The sequence below is a fragment of the Dermochelys coriacea genome, chromosome 3 (assembly GCF_009764565.3).
Source record: "Dermochelys coriacea isolate rDerCor1 chromosome 3, rDerCor1.pri.v4, whole genome shotgun sequence".
Classification (NCBI taxonomy): Eukaryota; Metazoa; Chordata; order Testudines; family Dermochelyidae; genus Dermochelys; species Dermochelys coriacea.
In genome coordinates, this window is record NC_050070.1 from 206895547 (window position 1) to 206915216 (window position 19670).

Below are 19670 nucleotides of genomic sequence, written 5' to 3' on the forward strand. Positions count from 1 at the left end.
TTAAAATGAAATACTCCATTTAGAGGTGGAAGATAGGGTGAACAGTGTTTTAGGTTTCAGTGAATCTTGAAAAAGCCTGGCATCTGGTGTACCATTTTTACTTTCATGTAGGTAACGAGGAAGGGTGTTTGCCATTCTTTAAATTTTGAGATTGCATGACAGCTAAATATGAAGGGTAGAAAACATGTTTGCAAGTTGTTGGGCAGAAATTCCTATTCCCATAAAGATGCTATTTCTTGTGCAAACACACATTGCTCATTTTAATAACTACAATCTTTTTTTTTTAATCTGAAGTGGACTTGAGTAGGCTAATTGTTAACTCTATCCGCTTTATTTTTAAAGCGTAGCTTCTAAAAACTTAAGCTGTGTAGATGAATTTGTCTTTCATAAGAACGGCCGTACTGGCTCAGACCAAAGGTCCATCTAGCTCAGTATCCTGTCTTCCGACAATGGTCAATGCCAAATGCCCATGAGGGAATGAACAGAACAGGTAATTATCAAGTGATTTCCCCTATTCCCAGTTTCTAGCAAACAGGCTAGGGGCACTATCCCTGCCCATCCTAGCTAATGGCCACTGATGGACCTATCCTCCATGAACTTATCTAGTGTTTTTTTTAACTGTTATAGTCTTGGCCTTCACAACATCCTCTGGCAAGGAGTTCCACAGGTTGACTGTGCATTGTGTGAAAAAATACTTTTTGTTTGTTTCAAACCTGCTGCCTATTAATTTCATTTGGTGACCCCTAGTTCTTGTGTTATGAGAATAGTTTCAGGCAAAGAGCCCTCCTTTAGGATATGAAAAGGATCACTTTACACTTGAAGAAATAATGCTCAGGGTGACAATAGTTTAAATGTCACGAAATTCACTGGCTTACCCATAAACTGCATCAGAGGAAGAATAAAAGTAGAAGACTAGAAAAAATGGAGGTGTAAAACAATCTAACTGACAGCAATACAAAAACTTCCTGTGTCCATTCGCCTCCACCGTAAAGGAAGTCAAAAGTAGTACCACTGTTTCCACAACATAATTTGCAAATTCATGAAGGCAGGCCATTCTGAAAAGTGAACAGAGTAACCAATCCAGCAGATCAAATCTCATTCACTTAACGTGCTCTTGTCCTTCTTTCCTGTTAAAATTCCATCAAATCAGAGATGGTCTCACTCAACCTATGGAAGACCATGAAGCTGAAGTTAGTTGCATTTAAACCCATCAGGACTGTGGCGTGCAGCCTAGTGCCTCTGCATGTGTCCTATGTCTGAAGAAGCAGCACACTGACATGTGTCCTGTGTCTGAAGGAGCAGTAGGAAAGAGAACCTGTGCTTCCTAGAAAGACTGAACAGTTTTAAGATTCAGCAGCTAGCCAAGCAGTCAGAATGGCTTTTTCTGCAGCTAACTCTGCAAGGCTTACCACCTTCTTCAGGAATTTGAGAGACCACTTCTGTTCTTTAAGATTTATCACTTTCCATAGGATTTCACTCTGAGTTTTCCTTTGATTATCAACAGCTGACAAGTATCTTTTTCAGAAACTTACAAAGCTTAGATTTAAAAAGGGAGCAAAGACTTTTTTTTTTTGCTTGAATCTTCAAGCTTTTTAATGGACAGCTTCACTGAATTAATCTCTTCTGTATCCAACTTGCTAAGACCTGTTCAAAAATAATATTCTGTGTGCTGAAATGATCAAGAAATGTCAAGATTTAACTGTTCCAAACTGTTCATTGTGACACTTGTTCAGGTTGACTGCAATCTTATTTTGAGTTTTATACCTAAAGAAGCACAGGTGTACGTACAAGCAAAGTAGAATGATGTAGAATGCTCTGATCAAAGTTTTAAGTAGGAAACTTACTTGATGGTTCTTCCATCTTTTGCCTTGAGAGCATTCTTCATCACATTTACACTTGAGAGGAGAGTGAGTTGTGAGCTTTGATTGACAAAGTTGTCCAATGACCACGTACTAATTTCCTCTCCAAAGTTGTCAATTATGCTTTTAGCTTCTTCCCAAAGTATCACATGCATCCTGGGGAGACATGATTTCATACTGAAAGGTTATATGGAATTTTAAACTTTTTTGCTTAAATGGGACCAAGACTTTGAAGTCACTCAGATACCCAGATATACAGAAGATCAGTGTTGAGGGAATACCGTTTCCACTTAATTTTATCCACTTATAAAGATGTTATGTAGTGAAATCTGCTACTTATTATATAATATCTGAATACCTGTCTCTCTTATGGCTCACTTAACTAATACCAAGAAGCATCTGTCTACCTAAGTAACGTTTCCATACTTGATATTTGCAGGATGCAACATGGAGTTCTGTTCACATCTTTATAAACACTATGTTGTTTTATGACCTCTCAAGCGGATACCATAAGAGGGCAGCTTAGCAATCATTTATCTAGAACACCTCAGCCTACCATCTTGGGGAAGGTATTGGATATCTAGATGCCACCTCACATATGATTGAGAAGAGGTTACTTTTAACTAGTTCTAAGATAGTTGCCTACACACATTCATACTTCCCTCCTGCCTTATCCTCTTAGATACTTTGGCAGTTGGGGCTCCATTCCCCTCCTACAACTGTGGCTACCAAACATTCAGTGTTGCAAGAAAGCCTTGTGGCATGGCTTTTTAGAAGGTTCTGAAACTGTTGTTCCAGACGCACATCGCTCTAGGGAATATGCAGAAACTACACGCAATAGTAACTACTTCTGGTTAAGTGACCTCTGTTCATTCTAACACACAAACTGCACACAAAGTACACACAACCAAGCATTAAGAACTAGGACTAGAACTACATATGTGCTTCTGTGCATTGTGAGGAGAGGGGGAGAATGCCAGTAATGTAGGAAAAGTCATACTTCCATGAGTAAGGTCACTGCTTTGGCAAGGGTGGCTGTTGGAATACTGTTCAGAGAACCTCTTCTAGATGTGTTTGTGGATGAAGCAGTTCTATCCCTGGTAACAGGCACAAAGGGATGTGTTGACTTAAGACTTTGTCTCAAAAGTTCTTCAGGAAGTCCCTACAGTCTCCTTCACTGCCCATTGAGTTTAATCACATAGCCTTCTACTGAATTCTTGGGACACATCTGTTCATCCTTGACCTGAACTCTGGTGGAGTAGCCCAATTTCAAAAGATATTTAGAACTAGCAACTCTTTCCTCAGTGAACCTGGGAGGTAACTTTTCTAGTTCTGTGACCAAGGATATGAATCTGTCATGCAGGTCATGGATTCAGTGACTTTCCAGGACCTCTGACTTCTGGGGCAGGAGTAGCAGCCTCAAGGTTGGAACAGTGGCTGGGGTTGGATCAGCAACCCTGGGGCTGGAGCAGCAGCGATCAGCCCCTCCCACAGGAGCATCAGCAGGGCTGGGGCAGCTGCAAGCCTCTGGCAGTGCTCTGTTTTGTCTGTTTTCCCCACCCCAGTATTTTTAATAAAAGTCAGGGACAGATCACGGGCTTCCATGAATTTTTGTTTGTTGCCGCAACCAGTCCCTGACTTTTACTAAAAATACCCTTGACAGATCTTAACATTATCCATGACATGGCTATAACACTGGTGCTCACACTGGGTTAAGTTTAGTCATCTTTCGATAGCCACTAATAGTATATGTGACTATTTAGCTCTTCTGAGCTGTATCATTTATTAGTCTCTTGTCTTGCAAAACTAGGGTTGTGCTTCCTGGAAGTGGTACTATCCTTTCCATTATGCGCCATTTGCCTCTGACTTTGAAGGTATTGCAGACCTACCCTCAGACTTTGAGAAGGGTACAAAACCGGTAAGAGAGATTAATTTATTATTCTGTCTTTTAATAGGTTATTGGAAGTCACTCACATTTTTCCCTTTTTTGTTTTGTCAGTTCAGACCACTTGAACAACTCATGGGAGTATTTCCTGCTGCTAGTGGTAACTTTCTACCACCAACATGGCGGAAGCTCATGACTGATCCAGTAAGAATCCTCTCTTTCTGCTACTGGTTTGTTTTAAAGGAATAATACTGACCGGGGAAAGTAACAATTTTACTTGTCTGGTCATACAGCTTTGTGAAACGTGAAACTTTTTGTTTCAAATGTTTGAATACATTGAATGACTTTTCCTGACCTCATTTCCATAGAGCAAATCCAAAATCTCCTCTGCTTCCAAGAAACCCTGCGAATTATTCCAGAAGTGGAGGCCTAGCTCCAAGCTCCTGAATTCCCCCAAAATCCTATCCTGCTTGTCTTGTTTTGTCAATCCTTGACTCTCTGTTGGGTTTGTGGGGTTCTCCTGCAGCCTTCTAGCTTGGATGGTATTTTATAATACAGTGTGTTCCTTTTCATTAGCCATATTAAACAGTTTTGTGTTAAGCAGGATAAGAAACAGAGAAGGTTCATCCAGCTATATGCAGACTTGTTTTAATGGTCTTTTGATTTTTCTCAAATGCAGGAATCAAGTATAATTGACTTCTACCCTGAAGATTTTGCTATTGATTTGAATGGGAAGAAATTTGCTTGGCAAGGTGAAATTTAAGATTTCTCTATTTGAACTTGAAACCTTAATCTTCATTTTGGGGGATGTCTGAAAAAAGTGAACAAAATAGGAAAGGATTTTAGTTAGATAATGATTAATGACGTTTACTGTCATATTTGAATAAATTATTTAAGGAAGGAAAGAGCATTTTACAGCAGATTTAAAAAAAATAAATTCATGTGAAGAGCAAATTATGATTCAGTAACTGATCCAGGATTAGCAATGATTAATAGTAATTTTGGCAGGCATTCTGAACCAGTTAATTTTGGCCAGAAATAGATTAATCATTTTTCTATTCTTTATCAGCCTTACTATATAATTATGTCTTTTGTCTCCTTTGCATTAAATTAACGGATCGTATTCTGTTCAATCAGTAGTTAGTTCCTTGTGAACAATGCTGTAGGCAATAGAGAAACGTTTTAGGTACATACAAACTAAGAATGAAGAAATAATAATATATAGTACTTAATGTACTCTCTTTTTCTTTAAAGTATCAGTTGTATTATTCTATTAATATTTAAATTAGGTGTTTTGCCAGTTTAATACAGCATTGCCCTCCCATTATACTCTAGTCAATTACGTGCCCTCCTTCATATAGTGTCCTCCCAAGTGTCCAAAAATAGAAATAACAAAACATCCTTTTCTTTCCTAGTTAATCTAATTCATATAGAATAACTCAGTTGGTTTAGTTGGTCTACTAATTCTGGATGCTGCTAATGATTTTGTTCTATAAGAAATGGTGATCACTAGTATGGCTAGAAATGATTCCTATGCATATTGCTGACATTAGACAATAGTGAGGAAAAAATACAAGTCCCCGTGGTGAAAACAGGTATGCAGAGACCTTTCCCCAAGCTCTGGAGGGTGAACCCCCAGATCTAGATCTCCACTGTCCTCTCCCTTATCACCTCCAGTGGGTTCATGCACTTTCTCTGACTCACTTTCCCATCTGTAGCCTCCTCCAAGCTTATGTGGGCATGATAAGGCCTGGAGGAGGTGAGATCTGGTTGCTGTGTAATGGAGAGAGGTGCTCAGATTTGCAACGGAGATTGGAATGGTCTTTGTGATGAAAATTCGGGTGACTTGGACAGGTAGTAGCAATGTTCTAGATGCTGCTTGAATATGCTGGATCTAGAGCTAGACTGGACTTATTCAAAGATGATGCCCAGATTACAGGTCTGAGAGACTGGAAAGATGATCATGTTGTCCATGGTGACAGAGATCATCAAGAGATGGGGCAGGACACCAAGAGCACAGTTTTGGGTGAAGAGTTGGGCAATCATGAGGAGATGTCAAAAAGACAGGCAGGGACATGCGTTTGAATGGAGAGTGGAGAGGTAGGTTTGAGAGTTATCTGCACAAAGTTAATAGTCAAAGTCATGCAAGTGAATAAGATTGCCAGTGAGGGAGCACAGAGAGAGAAAGAAGAGAAGGCATGGAAGATAACCTGTTGGATAGTTAACAAAAATTGAAGGGAGATAAAAAGAACCTTCCAAATGAAACACTGAAAGTGGTGTTGGAGAGGTGAGCAGAGAACAAGGAGAGGACATCATGAAAGCCAAATGCAGACACGATTTCAAGAAGAGGGATATCCTTGTAGACGCCTGATGGATCTAGTAGGATGAGGATGATATACAAGGACTAGGATTTGCTCAGAAAGAGGCTCTTACTGATTTTAGTGAGTTTCACAGGAGTGGATAGGAATTGAGGCTCTATTTGTGAGCCTCTAGAAAGAAAAGTGAGAGAGTGGTGGTAGATGATTTCAAGGAGTTTGCAGATGAAGGGGTGAAGACAGTGCCTGTTTGGACAGCAGCTCGAAGATGAGTTGTGGGAGTCAAGTGTGCATTCTCTTATAACAGAGGCCAAAACAAGCTGCTTATTGGAGGGGAAGGAACCTGATGAAAGTGGGAGGCTCAGAAGAGACTCTGAAAAGAGAGAAGGGATAATACTTTATTTTTGCATCATCTGTTGGTATTAGTAAGAAAACTGATCCTTTTTAATATTAGAAACATCTTAATAGGGCAGCTAAGTTAAATGCTACATGTAAGCATCTAGTTATTTCTTACTATGGAATTGTGCCAAAAATATCTTCAGGCCATGTTCTGTTTTTTGGTTGACTCTATTTATTGCATCTTCGACTACACATTTTTTAGGCATAGTCCTGCAAATCTTCACCACAAAAAAAAATAAATTACTTAAAATAAAAAAAAATCTAAGGATGGAAATTTACTACAAGACAAGTATTTTAGACGCTTGTCAATCAAAAGGATTTTCAAGGACTATTGGCAAGTTAGCGTCAATCTTGAAGAGTTTTAAATCCTCTGTTTAAATTGACTTCTGATTGTACATGATCTTGTTAATTCATCGTGAAGGATTGGCAGTGCTGTTGCAGTTGAGGATTTGATTTTTGGAGAACTTGGATCTAAGCAGAGAGTTGCAAATATCTTTGAAATCACTAGTTTCATAAATCACTTGTGATTTTTGGTGGTTAGATAGATTTGAACTCTTTTTGGTAACTTTGATTCTATTTTGGAAAAGTAACTTTAACTTTATTATGTAGACTGACACTGTAAAATATCCATAGCTAGAAGAATGAGATGTCAAATATTTTGGTAAGATTAAATCAAAGTATATGACATAATGTTGATAAATTATAGGGAATCCTTGTTAACTGCTTTTCTTAGGAGGTAATGTGCAGCAGTATTAAGAAGGAACCCTTTTCTCCCAATGTCTCCCCTTCCGTGTGCGGTAACTCTAGTTACTTCTTAAGACCAAAGGTCCATCTACCCCAGTATCCTGTCTTCCGACAGTGGCCAATGCCCGGCCCCAGAGGGAATGAACAGAGCAGGTAATCAAGTGATCCATTCCCTGTTGCCCACTCCCAGCTTCTGGCAAACAGAGGCTAGGGACATCATCCCTGCCCATCCTGGCTAATGGCCATTGATGGACCTATCCTCCATGAACTTATCTAGTTTTTGACCCCTATTATAGTCTTGGCCTTCACAGCATCCTCTAGCAAAGAGTTCCACAGGTTGACTGTGCGTTGTGTGAAAAAATACTTCCTTTTGTTTGTTTTAAACCTGCTGCATATTAATTTCATTTGGTGATCCTTAGTTCTTATGTTATGTGAAGGAGTAAATAACACGTCCTTATTTACTTTCTCCACACCAGTCATGACTTTATAGACCACTATCAGATCCCCCCCTTAGTCGTCTCTTTTCCAAGCTGAAAAGTCGCAGCCGTCTTAATCTCTCCTCATATGGCAGCCATTCCATATCCCTAATAATTTTTGTTGCCCTTTTCTGAACCTTTTCCAAGTCCAATATATGTTTTTGTTTTTTGGGGGTTTTTTTGAGATGGGGCGACCACATCTGTATGCAGTATTCAAGATGTGGGCATACCGTGGATTTATATAGAGGCATTATGATATTTTCTGTCTTATTATCTATCCCTTTCTTAATGATTCCCAACATTCTGGTCGCTTTTTTGACGGCCGCTGCACATTGAGTGGATGATTTCAGAAAACTATCCACAATGACTCCAAGATCTTTCTTGAGTGATCACAGCTAATTTAGACCCCATCATTTTATTTGTATAGTTGGGATTGTTTTCCATTGTGCTTTACTTTGCATTTGTTAACAGTGAATTTCATCTGCCACTTTGTTGCCCAGTCACCCAATTTTGAGAGATCTGTTTCTAGCTCTTCGCAGCCTGCCTTAACTATCTTGAGTAGTTTTGTATCATCTGCAAATTTTGCCACCTCACTGTTTACCCCTTTTTCCAGATCATTTATGAATATGTTGAATAGGACTGGGCCCTGTACAGACCCCTGGGGGACACCACTATTTACCTCTCTCCATTCTGAAAACTGATCATTTATTCCTACCCTTTGTTTACCCTATCTTTTAACCAGTTACCAATCCGTGAGAGAATCTTTCCTCTTATCCCATGACTTAAGAGTCTTTGGTGAGGGACCTTGCCAAAGGCTTTCTGAAAATCCAAATACGCTATACCTACTGGATCCCCATTATCCACATGCTTGTTGACCCCCTCAAAGAATTCTAGAAGATTGGTGAGGCTTTACAAAAACCATGTTGACTATTCCCCGACAAATTATGTTCACCTGTGTGTCTGACAGTTTTGTTCTTTACTATAATTTCAACCAGTTTGCCTGGTACTGAAGTCAGGCTTGCCTCTGGAGCCCTTTTTAAAAATTGGTGTCACATTAGCTATCCTCCAGTTATTTGGTATAGAAGCTGATTTAAATGATGGGTTACAGACGAGAGTAGTCCTGCAATTTCACATTTGAGTTCCTTCAGAACTCTTGGGTGATAACATCTGGTCCTGGTGACTTATTACTGTTTAGTTTATCAATTTGTTCCAAAACCTCCTCTAATGACAGTTTAATCTGGGACAGTTCCTTAGATTTGTCACCTAAAAAGAAAGGCTCAGGTTTGGGAGTCTCCCTCACCTCCTCAACCGTGAAGACCAATGCGAATAATTCATTTAGTTTCTCCATAATGGCCTTATCATCCTCGAGTGCTCCTTTTAGCATCTCGATCGTCCAGTGGCCCCACTGGTTGTTTAGCAGGTTTCCTGCTTCTAATGTATTTTAATTTTTGTTGCTATTACTTTTTGAGTCTTTGGCTAGCTGTTCTTCAAATTCTTTTTTGGCCGTCCTAATTATATTTGTACACTTCATTTTCCAGAGTTTATACTCCTTTCTATTTCCCTCATTAGAATTTAACTTCCACTTTTTAAAGGATGCCTTTTTTTGCCTCTCACTGCTTCTTTTACTTTGTTTAGCCACGATGGCTCTTTTTTGGTTCTCTTACTGTGTTTTTTAATTTGGGGTATACATTTAAGTTGAGCCTCTATTATTGTGTCTTTAAGAAGTTTCCATGCAGTTTGCAGGGATTTTACTTTTGGTGGTGAACCTTTTAATTTTTGTTTAACTAACCTCCATTTTTCTGTCGTTCCCCTTTCTGAAATTAAGTGCTACAACGTTGGGTTGCTGGGGTGTTTTCCCCACCACAGGGATGTTAAATTTAATTACATTATCATCACTATTGCCAAGCGGTCCAGCTATATTCACCTCTTGGTCCTGATCCTGTGCTCCACTTAGGACTAAATCAAGAATTTACTCTCCTCTTGTGGGTTCCAGGACTAGCTGCTCCAAGAAGCAGTCATTTAAGGTGTCAAGAAACTTTATCTCTACATCCCTTCCTGAGGTGAAATGTATCCAGTCAGTATGGGGATAGTTGAAATCCCCCATTGTTGTTGGTTTTTTTTGCTTTAATAGCCTCTCTAACCTCTCTGAGCATTTCACAGTCAATATCACCATCCTGGTCAGGTGGTCTGTAATATATCTCTACTGCTATATTATTATTCAAGCATGGAATTACTATTCATAGAGATTCTATGGTACAGTTCGGTTCATTTAAGATTTTTTCTTCATTTGATTCTGTTTTCTTTCACATATAGTGCCACTCCCCCATGATCACAACCTGTTCTGTCCTTCCAGTATATATTTGTACCCTGGTATTAGTGTCCTATTGATTATCCTCATTCCACCAAATTTCAGTGATACCAATTGTATCAATATCCTCATTTAATATGAAGCACTCTAGTTCACCCATCTTATTATTTAGACTTCTAGCATTGGTATATAAGCACTTTAAAAACTTGTCACTTTTTAGCTGTCTTCCATTACATGATGTAATTGAATAGGATTGAAATCTAAACCCCTCCTCCCTACACCATTGTCTCATCCACGCATTGAGACCCTGCGGTTCTGCCTGACTAACTGGCCCTGCGTGTGGATCTGGAAGCATTTCAGAGAATGCTACCATGGAGGTCCTGACCTTCAGTCTCTTACCTAGCAGCCTAAATTTGGCCTGCAGGACCTCTCTCCTATCCTTCCCTATGTCATTGGTACCTACATGTACCATGACCACTGGCTTCTCCCCAGCACTACACATAAGCCTATCTAGATGTTTCGAGAGATCTGTAACCTTTGCACCAGGCAGGCAAGTCACCATTCAGTTCTCCTGGTCATTGCATACTCAGCTATCTATGTTTCTAATGATCAAATCGCCCATTACTAATACCTGTCTCTTTCTAATAACTGGAGTTCTCTCCCCTGGAGAGGTATACTCGGTGCGAGAGGATACCACAACATCATCTGGAAGGAGGATCCCAACTTTGGGATTGTTTCCCTCTGCTCCAGTTGGATGTTCTCCTTCCCTGAGGTTTTCATCCTCTTCAACAGCGCAGAGGCTGTTAGACCCAGGTGGTGGGACCATTCTACTGTGTCCTGGAAAGTCTTATCATTGTACCTCTCTGTCTCCCTTAGCTCCTCCAGCTTTTTACTTGAAGCTATTGATTCTGGGTTAAGTTGACAACCTAAAACAATGGAAGATATTTCATGTAGCTTGCTAGAGTTTTCAATGTTCTGTAATCCTTGCTTTGTAACTTTTTAAAAAGCCAAGTTGCATTATAAATTGTTTGTTCTGGATTAGCATCTGGCATTCTCATATTTAAGAGGGAATTGTATACAGGAAGTATTTTTAAGACTAGGAATAGATTGATCTTCTTGATCAAAAATGCATCTAGCAATCCTGTATTTTTAACTTATGCTTTTTGATATTCCCCTTAAAGATGTACCTATATTTTTAAAAGTGAAGATTCATCCTTCAGTTTTGCTGGATTGCTTTTATCCTCAAAGATTAATTGAAATATTTTAAATTTGTCTTGCAATAAGGCATTACCATTGTTTCACCTCAGAAGTGGCTGCATTTCAGTGGGGTTTTAACTTGGAAATACCTGCTTTTATTTGTTTCATGGCCTGCTCCTATCTTTTTGGATGTGTTTTTTGTTATGAGATTTGAGTAAATTTTTGTTTGATTAAACTTGAACATAATGGTTGTACGATAAATATATATTTAAATAATAAAGCGAACTAAAGATGTCATTCAGGAAGGAAAACAATGTCAGATTAGATTTCTCCAGACTGATTCCCCCACATCTACAACCTAAAGTTTCTCTAACTTGTAGGTCTTTAGAATCTAATGAAGTAGGAATATCTGTGGAGAACCATACAGTAGAAATGGTAATGATAAAAATACCAAGTCATGAGAAAATCGATGTACTTTTAGGCGACCACAGCATCCTGGTTGGGAAGCGCTTGAGTGTACAGTGTTGGCGGAGATCAAAGGCAACCACATCTAACCAAACTAATAGAGTGACTTCAGCTACTCAAATATAAATTGGTCAAATGTCACATTGAGGCAAAATTTCAAAAAGAAGTTTCTTGCCACCTCTAATTGCTTCTCAGAAAAGCCAATTCTAGATCACATAAAAGGCTGTTCTCAACTTAGTTTGATGGAATGCCAAGGGGTGGTACAGGAAATAACCACAGGAGCCACTAAGTACATTGCTCAGCAAAATGGGATCCTGATCTTGACTAGGGCCTCCATTTTCTCTTGGAATACATATGATGGATACTATGGTGGTCTTTAATGTTTCTAATGATACTTTGTTGTATCACCTTTTTCGCTGAACCTGAATGATCTCCTTTCACAGCTGTCTTCCAGTGTCTAGATCAATTTGGATAAGGTAGAATTGATACTTTTTGGCAGAGGGAAATCATTTTGAGTATATGCCAGAAGTGGTGGCTATCTGCAGTGGAGGTTTATGTAATGCAATCAGAGTCTTACCAATTTGCTCTTTATTCCTGGATTCATATGTGTTGGTGATTTTATTTAAGCCTCTTCTGCTGTGCCTGGTATAAGGTTGCTGCTTTTCCTCCTGGTTTCAGACCTCACTAGTTATCCTTTATTTTCATGCTTTTCTTGCTTCAGGGGCTGTACTACCATAGCCTCAGGGCTAGACTGCTGCAACATGGTATACATCAGGCAGTTCTTGGAAACTTCAGTTAGTACAGAAGGGCAAGTTGCCTGTCTTTTTTTTAAATAATCCTCATTGACTTGGAGCATATGTATATTGTGCTACGAGTCCTGTTCTGGCTGAGAATTTGCTTTCAGGGTATGAGTCAAGCAGCTTGGCGTTTGCTCCTGCTCGGCTCATTCTAGTCACTTTTCACAGTGCGGTGAAAAACAGTGGATCCTTGTTCAGCCATTCTACTAACTATAGGTGTATAAATTCCCTTAACAATTAGTCTCTTGCACTTTGTTCTCCTAGTTGTTACTCTTTGCACACATGCACCTTCCCCCTGGTTCTGATCCATTCAGGGAAGTGGACTTGCTTGCTTTGGAGGGGCATGATGCCTTAACCTTGAACTGAACTATGTAAAGGATGCTTCTGTGGTAATGGGTACCTGTAACCGTGCAATGCCATGTGTTACTATGAATCAGAGTTTTAAGTCTTATTTCCAAAATTGTCCAGATTTTAAAAAACTAATTCAGTTTAGCAAAGTAAATACTAAAGATTAAAGTTTTTAAATGAAATAATTACTTTACTTTAAAAAGTTAAGATTCCTGTATTAAGTATATAGCATTTCATTTCTCTTTCGTGGAGTATGGTTATAGTCAGAAGTGACTAAAATTGGGATTCCATATATATTTTCTGACTTCTGTATACTACTTTATTAAAATAAAATTAAATGTCAACATTGCAAACACAGCATGAAATATGAAAAATCAAGCTATTGTATATAACATACAATGATAACATGTAAAAATAGATGCAATATAAAAATGACTCTAGGATTGCTGCTCTCACAATTCAGGGACGCTGCACCTGCATTCCCCCTCTGCAGTCCACCATGGGCACCACCAGCTTTTAGGCTCCTGAGCCATCACCTCTCTCGGGCAGAGACTGCATCTCTGCCTTCTCATTGGGGTTTTTCCAGGCTGCCAGTCTCCTTCCTACAGGGATTTCTCTAGAAAATCAGACTGCCAAAGCAGTCCTGCTTTGCCTTCTCAGAGGCTTTAAACAGTGTGATTAGCCATCGTTTTAAGTTACCACACAGCTTTTCCTAAGCAAGCACGCTTACTTTGAAGGTGAAAGGATTACAGAGAAAACATTAAAACAATAAAACAACCTGCACAAATGTTAATAAGCTTATCAGAGATCACCCCTCCCACTCCCATTTCCACAAGTGCTCTGATCAGTGTCGGTCTTTCCAACCCTTCCCTTTGGATAGAAGGTCCTGTCCATTTGCTGGATCAGAAGGAAGTCCGAGTCATTTTAAACTCAGGCTAGTTATCTTTGTTTGTTGTCTTTGTCCTTTGGAGAATCCATTTTAAACTTGTATCGGCAAGTCTCCCTAGGAGGGTGGTATCTGTCTGGAGGTGTTACAACCTGAGTGAATTTGCCTAATCACCCCACCCCCGCTACTGTTCTTAATTCCTGGAGGGGCTCTCCCATTGAATCACATGCGGTCCTTGGCCCACAATGATACAAACTTAATTCAGTAAGGTACTGTAGAAAATTGCTGTATTTGTCAAAGCTTTTTGTGGTGGTGGGTCTTTTTATTTTATTTTATTTTTTTAAACCCCTTTTTTTTCTAAAATATTTGGAAAATTCTGGAACAAATGAATTACATTTTTTTTCAATGTTGACTGAATCCTTTTGACTATTGCTTTGAATTTTTACACTGAAAGGGAGAAAAAAACCCATTTAATCTTTCGTTGTTAGATAAGCAGGGTAACTTGGTGGCTTAGCTTAATGATTGTGAAAGTTTTGCATCTGTAACTTGTAGCTTGTTTTAATTAGGTGTTGCTCTGCTGCCATTCGTTGATGAGCGCCGTCTGAGAGCTGCTCTGGAAGAGGTTTACCCTGACCTCACTCCCAATGAAAGTAAGAATTATGATATTTCATTATGATGACTGTGATCGTTAAGGCTTTCATTGTTAGTGTACTTATCGTTCATGCAGTATTAAAACTCAAATGAACAGGGTATAATAGATGGCTGCTATTGATTTCCTTATGTCAAACTGCAACCTTTGCTCCACAAATAATTCAGTGGCTAGTAAATGGAGTGATCTTTGCTGTAAAAGCAGAATTATCAGACTTCACTTGTACTTATTTAAATTAAGCAGATCCATAGCAGAATTTTAACACAATCTAATTTTCAGGTTATTGTATGAAATGATTCAGCTGGAAAGCCCTATGTGAATGCATAATTGCTAGATGAACACATTTTAATCAAAAGAATGCACTCAATTATTCTCTGTGGTGAGACTGGTAAAACGGAATGGGGATACACTTGTCCTCTGTCCACTGGGCAGTTTGTGTCCAATCAGGATACAGAAATTTTCATGACCAGCTTCTAAGCTCCCTGTAGGCGGATTCTTCCAGGTGAGGTGCCAGCTCAAGGTGGCTTTTTCAGCCTCTTTCTGTCTTCAGGGTGGAAAGCCAGGATAAGAAGCTGGGAGGAGGAAAAAAGCCAGTCAGGAACTATAGACTCTGCCCTGGTGTCAGTACCACCCTTCAGCTTCTTATGGTGAACCCATTTATGAACAGAGTTAGTCAGGTCCACATTGCTACAAGCTTCCCTGGTGGCTTCAATATGACTGGGAATGGGGCTGATGCTGGCGCTCTCACAGCAGTTCAGGAAGCATACCTCCATAGGGTGTGACATCTCTCAGTTGGCCACCATGCCCGAGTACAGGAGGAGGGGGAAAGTAGTTTAGAGGAAGATGTCAAGATTACCTTCCCGCCCTAACCTGCTAGAGAGACTAAATCCAAGGGCCTTATTCTGACTCAGCCAAGCTTATGCAGTTTCCCTCCGGATGCTCCAAAGTGGGGGTAGGTGGGAGCTTTATCTTCCCCAGTCTAAAAATCTTCTCCATACAGCCTCCTCTCAGCTTGCTTTCTCTTCTGTCCCTCTTCCATCCTATCCTGGGACTCCTCTGCCATAGGTGGCTGTTATAACCTGTGTTTATCTCCTCCCTCCCCTCCGGGGGATGGATGAATCAGCCAAAGAATGGAAAGGCTCTTCCTCTTCCCTTTCCCAGACCTTACCCCCTTTTTAGAATTTACGGGTGGTATCACTAGATGCGCGGACCTATCCAGTGTCTCATGGCATTGACTCAAAATCTCTCCTATTAAGCAAAGGATCCATGAAGAAAACTAATTCAGAATCCTGTCCATGCATCTCACTATCAGCCAGATAGTAGTGAAAGACTGCTCTGTCCTGAACACAGCAGCTGCCATTCTTACATTTTCAAAAGAATTACAGTCATAAGTAAACTTTTCATGCCTGCCTGGTTCTGCACCTGAAGGTGGATTTGGTAGTGCATCTCACTCCAAGCCTCTTCCTTCTCTGGCTCTCTTTTTGAACAGAGATAAAAGCACCTGGGTGCAAACAATACCACAGAGGGGAAAAGGTGTTTCCATCCTTGGAAAAAATCCTGAAACTTGGGTCAGTCATCAGAGGCCCAGGGGAGCCTCAACACATCTGTTTGATCCTACATAGACATAATTCCATTCTCAGACCTTCCAGCATTTCCTCCTGGGAGCCTTCTGGATGCCAGGGGAGAAGAACCTAGGAACCTGCATTCAGATCCTCGTCATGGTGAAGAAATGACTTTTATGGGCTAGTCAGGGTAAAGATCCTTTTTTAGGACCCCTCCCTGCTTTCATATTGCTCTGCATTTCGGCCTATTGGGTGGAAAGTTAGGGCATACTACATACTAGTCTGCCCTTATCCTGTAGGGACCTATCTATATTTTGCAGCTTTGGAAGTCCAAGGAGAAAATTAACCAAGGAGATTGCCTACACAAAGCAGATAGTCAGAGCTAATAATGAGCTCCTAATTGTGATTGGATACCTCCTTCCTGATGAACAGAGGATAGGGCCACATTGATTTGTTTGCACAAGTGTGGTCACACCATTGTAAACAATTAGCAGATGAGAAATATTTCCTTGAAAAGAGACCCATATCCCCCTCAAAAGTGCAAGCCATAGAGAAGAATTTGGACTTGTATCAATGGAGTGTGCATTACAGTCTCTTCTTAACAAATGAAACTTTCAGTAGAAAATTAGTGAACTACTGCAGACACCTGTCAACAAAACGGTGCTATCTTGGCATATTTTGCTGCTTTAAATCTCCTTCATGCTGAATTATCACACAATTTTTCCTTTCTCCTATTCTAGACCGAAGAAATAGTCTTGGTGGTGATGTTATGTTTGTTGGGAAACATCACTTGCTTTGTGACTTTGTATTAGAACTGTACAAATCCAGTAGCACGGAGGTATGTTACATTTGTTCTAAGGTTATTGTATTTGTGGGAGGGAGCAGTCTGGTTGGTTGTCTGCTTCAGCTGAAAAAACATTTTTTCTATAGCCAGTGGATATACCCCCTGAACTGTGCCATGGAATCCAGGGAAAACTTACTCTGAATGAAAATGCAGTTCTTCCAGATCAGTGAGTACAGCTTTCAGTCTGAGTTGATTGCCGCTGAAGGATACTTTCTTTAGCTGTGTCTAAACTAAAACAAAACAAAACTCCCCCACTCCCAACAAAAACCCAGAAAAATCAGACGTCTCTAAATACTTGGCTTTGGAATTAAGTACTGTTTCCATTAGAGTTCAAAGAAGGTTGCTTGCTATTATCCATATAAAACTTCAGCTAGTGTTTATGGTTTTCCGGTCCCATTGCATTGCTCTGCTTCGGAAGGGTTTGGCTTAAGAGCTCTGGAAGGTAAAGGGCTTAACATGCTTGAGAATGTGTCTTCATTACTTATGAAATCAACAGAGGTCATCCTATTTGCCTTCCGTGAGAGACTGGTCTTATGTATTTGATATTAAGAGAATACTGTGCACCACGTACTATATGATAAACTTTAACAGGTGAAGAGCTAGTGGGGGTGGGGGAAGTTCATAAGTGGGCCTACTGTCTTCAATGATGTCATGTTGTTTGGGTCTCTGATCATCTTTCAGCAGATCAGGGGAATCTTGTTTCAGTCTGATGTTGAGGTTTCAGCACTGTGTGCTTTATTGGATCATGGCCATCTATATCATGCCCATCAATATCATTTATATCATTTGTCTTCATACTATTGTTGAATTCATGTTTTCTGAGGGTAGTAATACACACTTGCCTATGCCTTGGTTTACTGAAGTTGCAGTTTTTGGTCAAAAGGAACTAATAAGTAGATGGTGATCACCGTGCCCAACCAGGGGGTACATAGCACTTGCTGATGACCTAAAGGTTGATCCAGTAAGCTATGTAGTGTTCTTAAATCGGTTACTGGTAGGAGTATGAACCAGGGAGTGGGGCTTTTATTGCTGTTATCTTCAGAGAAGGAGAGTACTTCTGATTAATAACAAAGGCAGTTTCCTTCTGTGTGTCAAGTTGTTGACTGCTTGGATTAAAGGGGCACAGTTTAGCTAGCTAATCGGGGAGAGGTATGATAGAACTGTGCACCCAATGAATTATACTTTAATTAGAAAGGAAACCCTTGCATCTTTTGGAAACTGCTGTTAAAAAGATGTAAGAACAGCTAGCCATTGTTTTAATTGTAAAGCAATACAATTCTTCAGAACTTCAGTTTGTGTGGGTTACAGACTGCTTTGTTCAGATAGGAACGTGTCAATTATGGTAACAGTCTCAAATTAAGGAAAATGAAGTTGGTAATTTTTTTTCCTTCATTAGGACAGTAGAGTCTCCTGTTCCATTGTTGCGTGATCTGACACCGAATTCTTCCATCAGGTGAGTTAATGTGTGAATGTACTGGTGGTTGTGGGGTGTTTGTTTTTTGCTTATTGAAATGTATCAGTCTGGGGTCCAGTGTAATCTGGGGTTCTGTAGCTGTTGAACTTGCTACAGAATCAGCTCCTTGTCATAGATTGCTTCAGAATCTAATCTCTTATGCAAGTGAAGAAAACATTAAGGTTAACCAGAGCTACACAATATTAACTTTATCTTGTGTTCTGACATGAAGCATGAACTTTGTCATGGTAGGTTTCTGAACCTGAGTTGTCCTTCAGACTGTATAGACAAGTAAAAATACATCCAACATGTCAAGTTAAAATCTTCCTTTGCATTTTAAAAATATTGCGGGAAATACTCATGACATACTGCTTATTTGGCGCTCTATCAAACGGAATTTATTTTTGTAAGGGTAAAGATCAATAAAGTCAAATTGACAGTATCCCTTTTTAAAGTTAAACTGCAGTGTAATAGGTTGGAGTCTCCATTCTTTGGTCTGTCCCTTATCTTTAAGAATCCCTTCCTATAGCTTTCCCCAATAAGGTTGTCCTTAGGGTTAAACTGACACGCAGTTCTAAGGGTTTGTTCTCCTCTTTACCGTAACCAGGCAATTTTCTTCCTCCGTGACTCTAGGGCTCTTAAGTTTTACCTTAATAAGGTAGCTTTTTAGAAAGCCACTTGCTGCTTGACCCTTTCTTTAGCACCATGTGTATGCAAAGGTCATATGAAGTTAACATTTCTCAGTGAGTCAAACCCAGTGTTGGTCTGATGTGGTCTAAAATGTTGTCCTCTGTCTGGGATTGATTTCCTTCTACTCGTTCACTTTAGACATTGTTGAGGGCTTAAGCAAACAAAAGGGCTTACATCTATGGAGTTATGGTATAGCAGACTTTCTCCACTTGGGTTTCTTTGTCTACACCATGGGGTCTGGTGGCAAAGTTTTATTGCTTTTTTATAAGAAGACCCTCCAAGAGACCAAAACCCAGAAGACCAAATTCATTTTCCTGTCTTGGGGAAAGGCCTCCAGCCATCCTGGCTCCTTGACTACATGATATTCTGCACCCTTCCCAGCAATTGTATCCTAGCAGTTCCAAAGTGGTGAGGGGATTTACCACCCACCCTGCACTGGGTACACTGGTCTCAGGTCCTAAATAGAGGCAGCAGTCTTGGATTACTGCCCTCCCTAGAGCACTTCCTCTCCCTGAACACGCAAATTCCCAGTCCTATAACTCTATTCTTGTCAGAAAATGCTGGAATAAGGCACTGCCAGACCCACATGCTGCCCTGACAAGCCTTTGAAGGGCTGTTATACCAGAGTACAGGCATCTTCTGAAAACTCCTTTGGTCACTGGATCCTGAAGGCCATTTCCCCTTTAAAAATAAAAATAAATACCATCATGGCTGGGAGCTCATTCTCTTTCCGGTATCTTTTCTGCTGTTCTGACTTAATGCCTTCATTTGATTAAAGGGATTCTGTCTCCTC

At 40.0% G+C, this 19670-nt stretch overlaps 1 protein-coding gene across 2 annotated transcripts in view; it reads left to right on the top strand.

Annotated features, from left to right (window-relative positions):
• Positions 1–19670, top strand: part of XRN2 (5'-3' exoribonuclease 2) — a 90632-nt gene that overhangs the window by 39082 nt on the left and 31880 nt on the right. For both annotated transcript variants that reach the window (XM_038394694.2, XM_043512169.1), the window contains exons 18-24: positions 3670–3777; positions 3859–3948; positions 4424–4496; positions 14246–14329; positions 16631–16728; positions 16821–16900; positions 18131–18187. In XM_038394694.2, coding sequence (XP_038250622.1) covers positions 3670–3777; positions 3859–3948; positions 4424–4496; positions 14246–14329; positions 16631–16728; positions 16821–16900; positions 18131–18187 — 590 coding nt within the window. The remainder of the gene's footprint in view (positions 1–3669; positions 3778–3858; positions 3949–4423; positions 4497–14245; positions 14330–16630; positions 16729–16820; positions 16901–18130; positions 18188–19670) is intronic.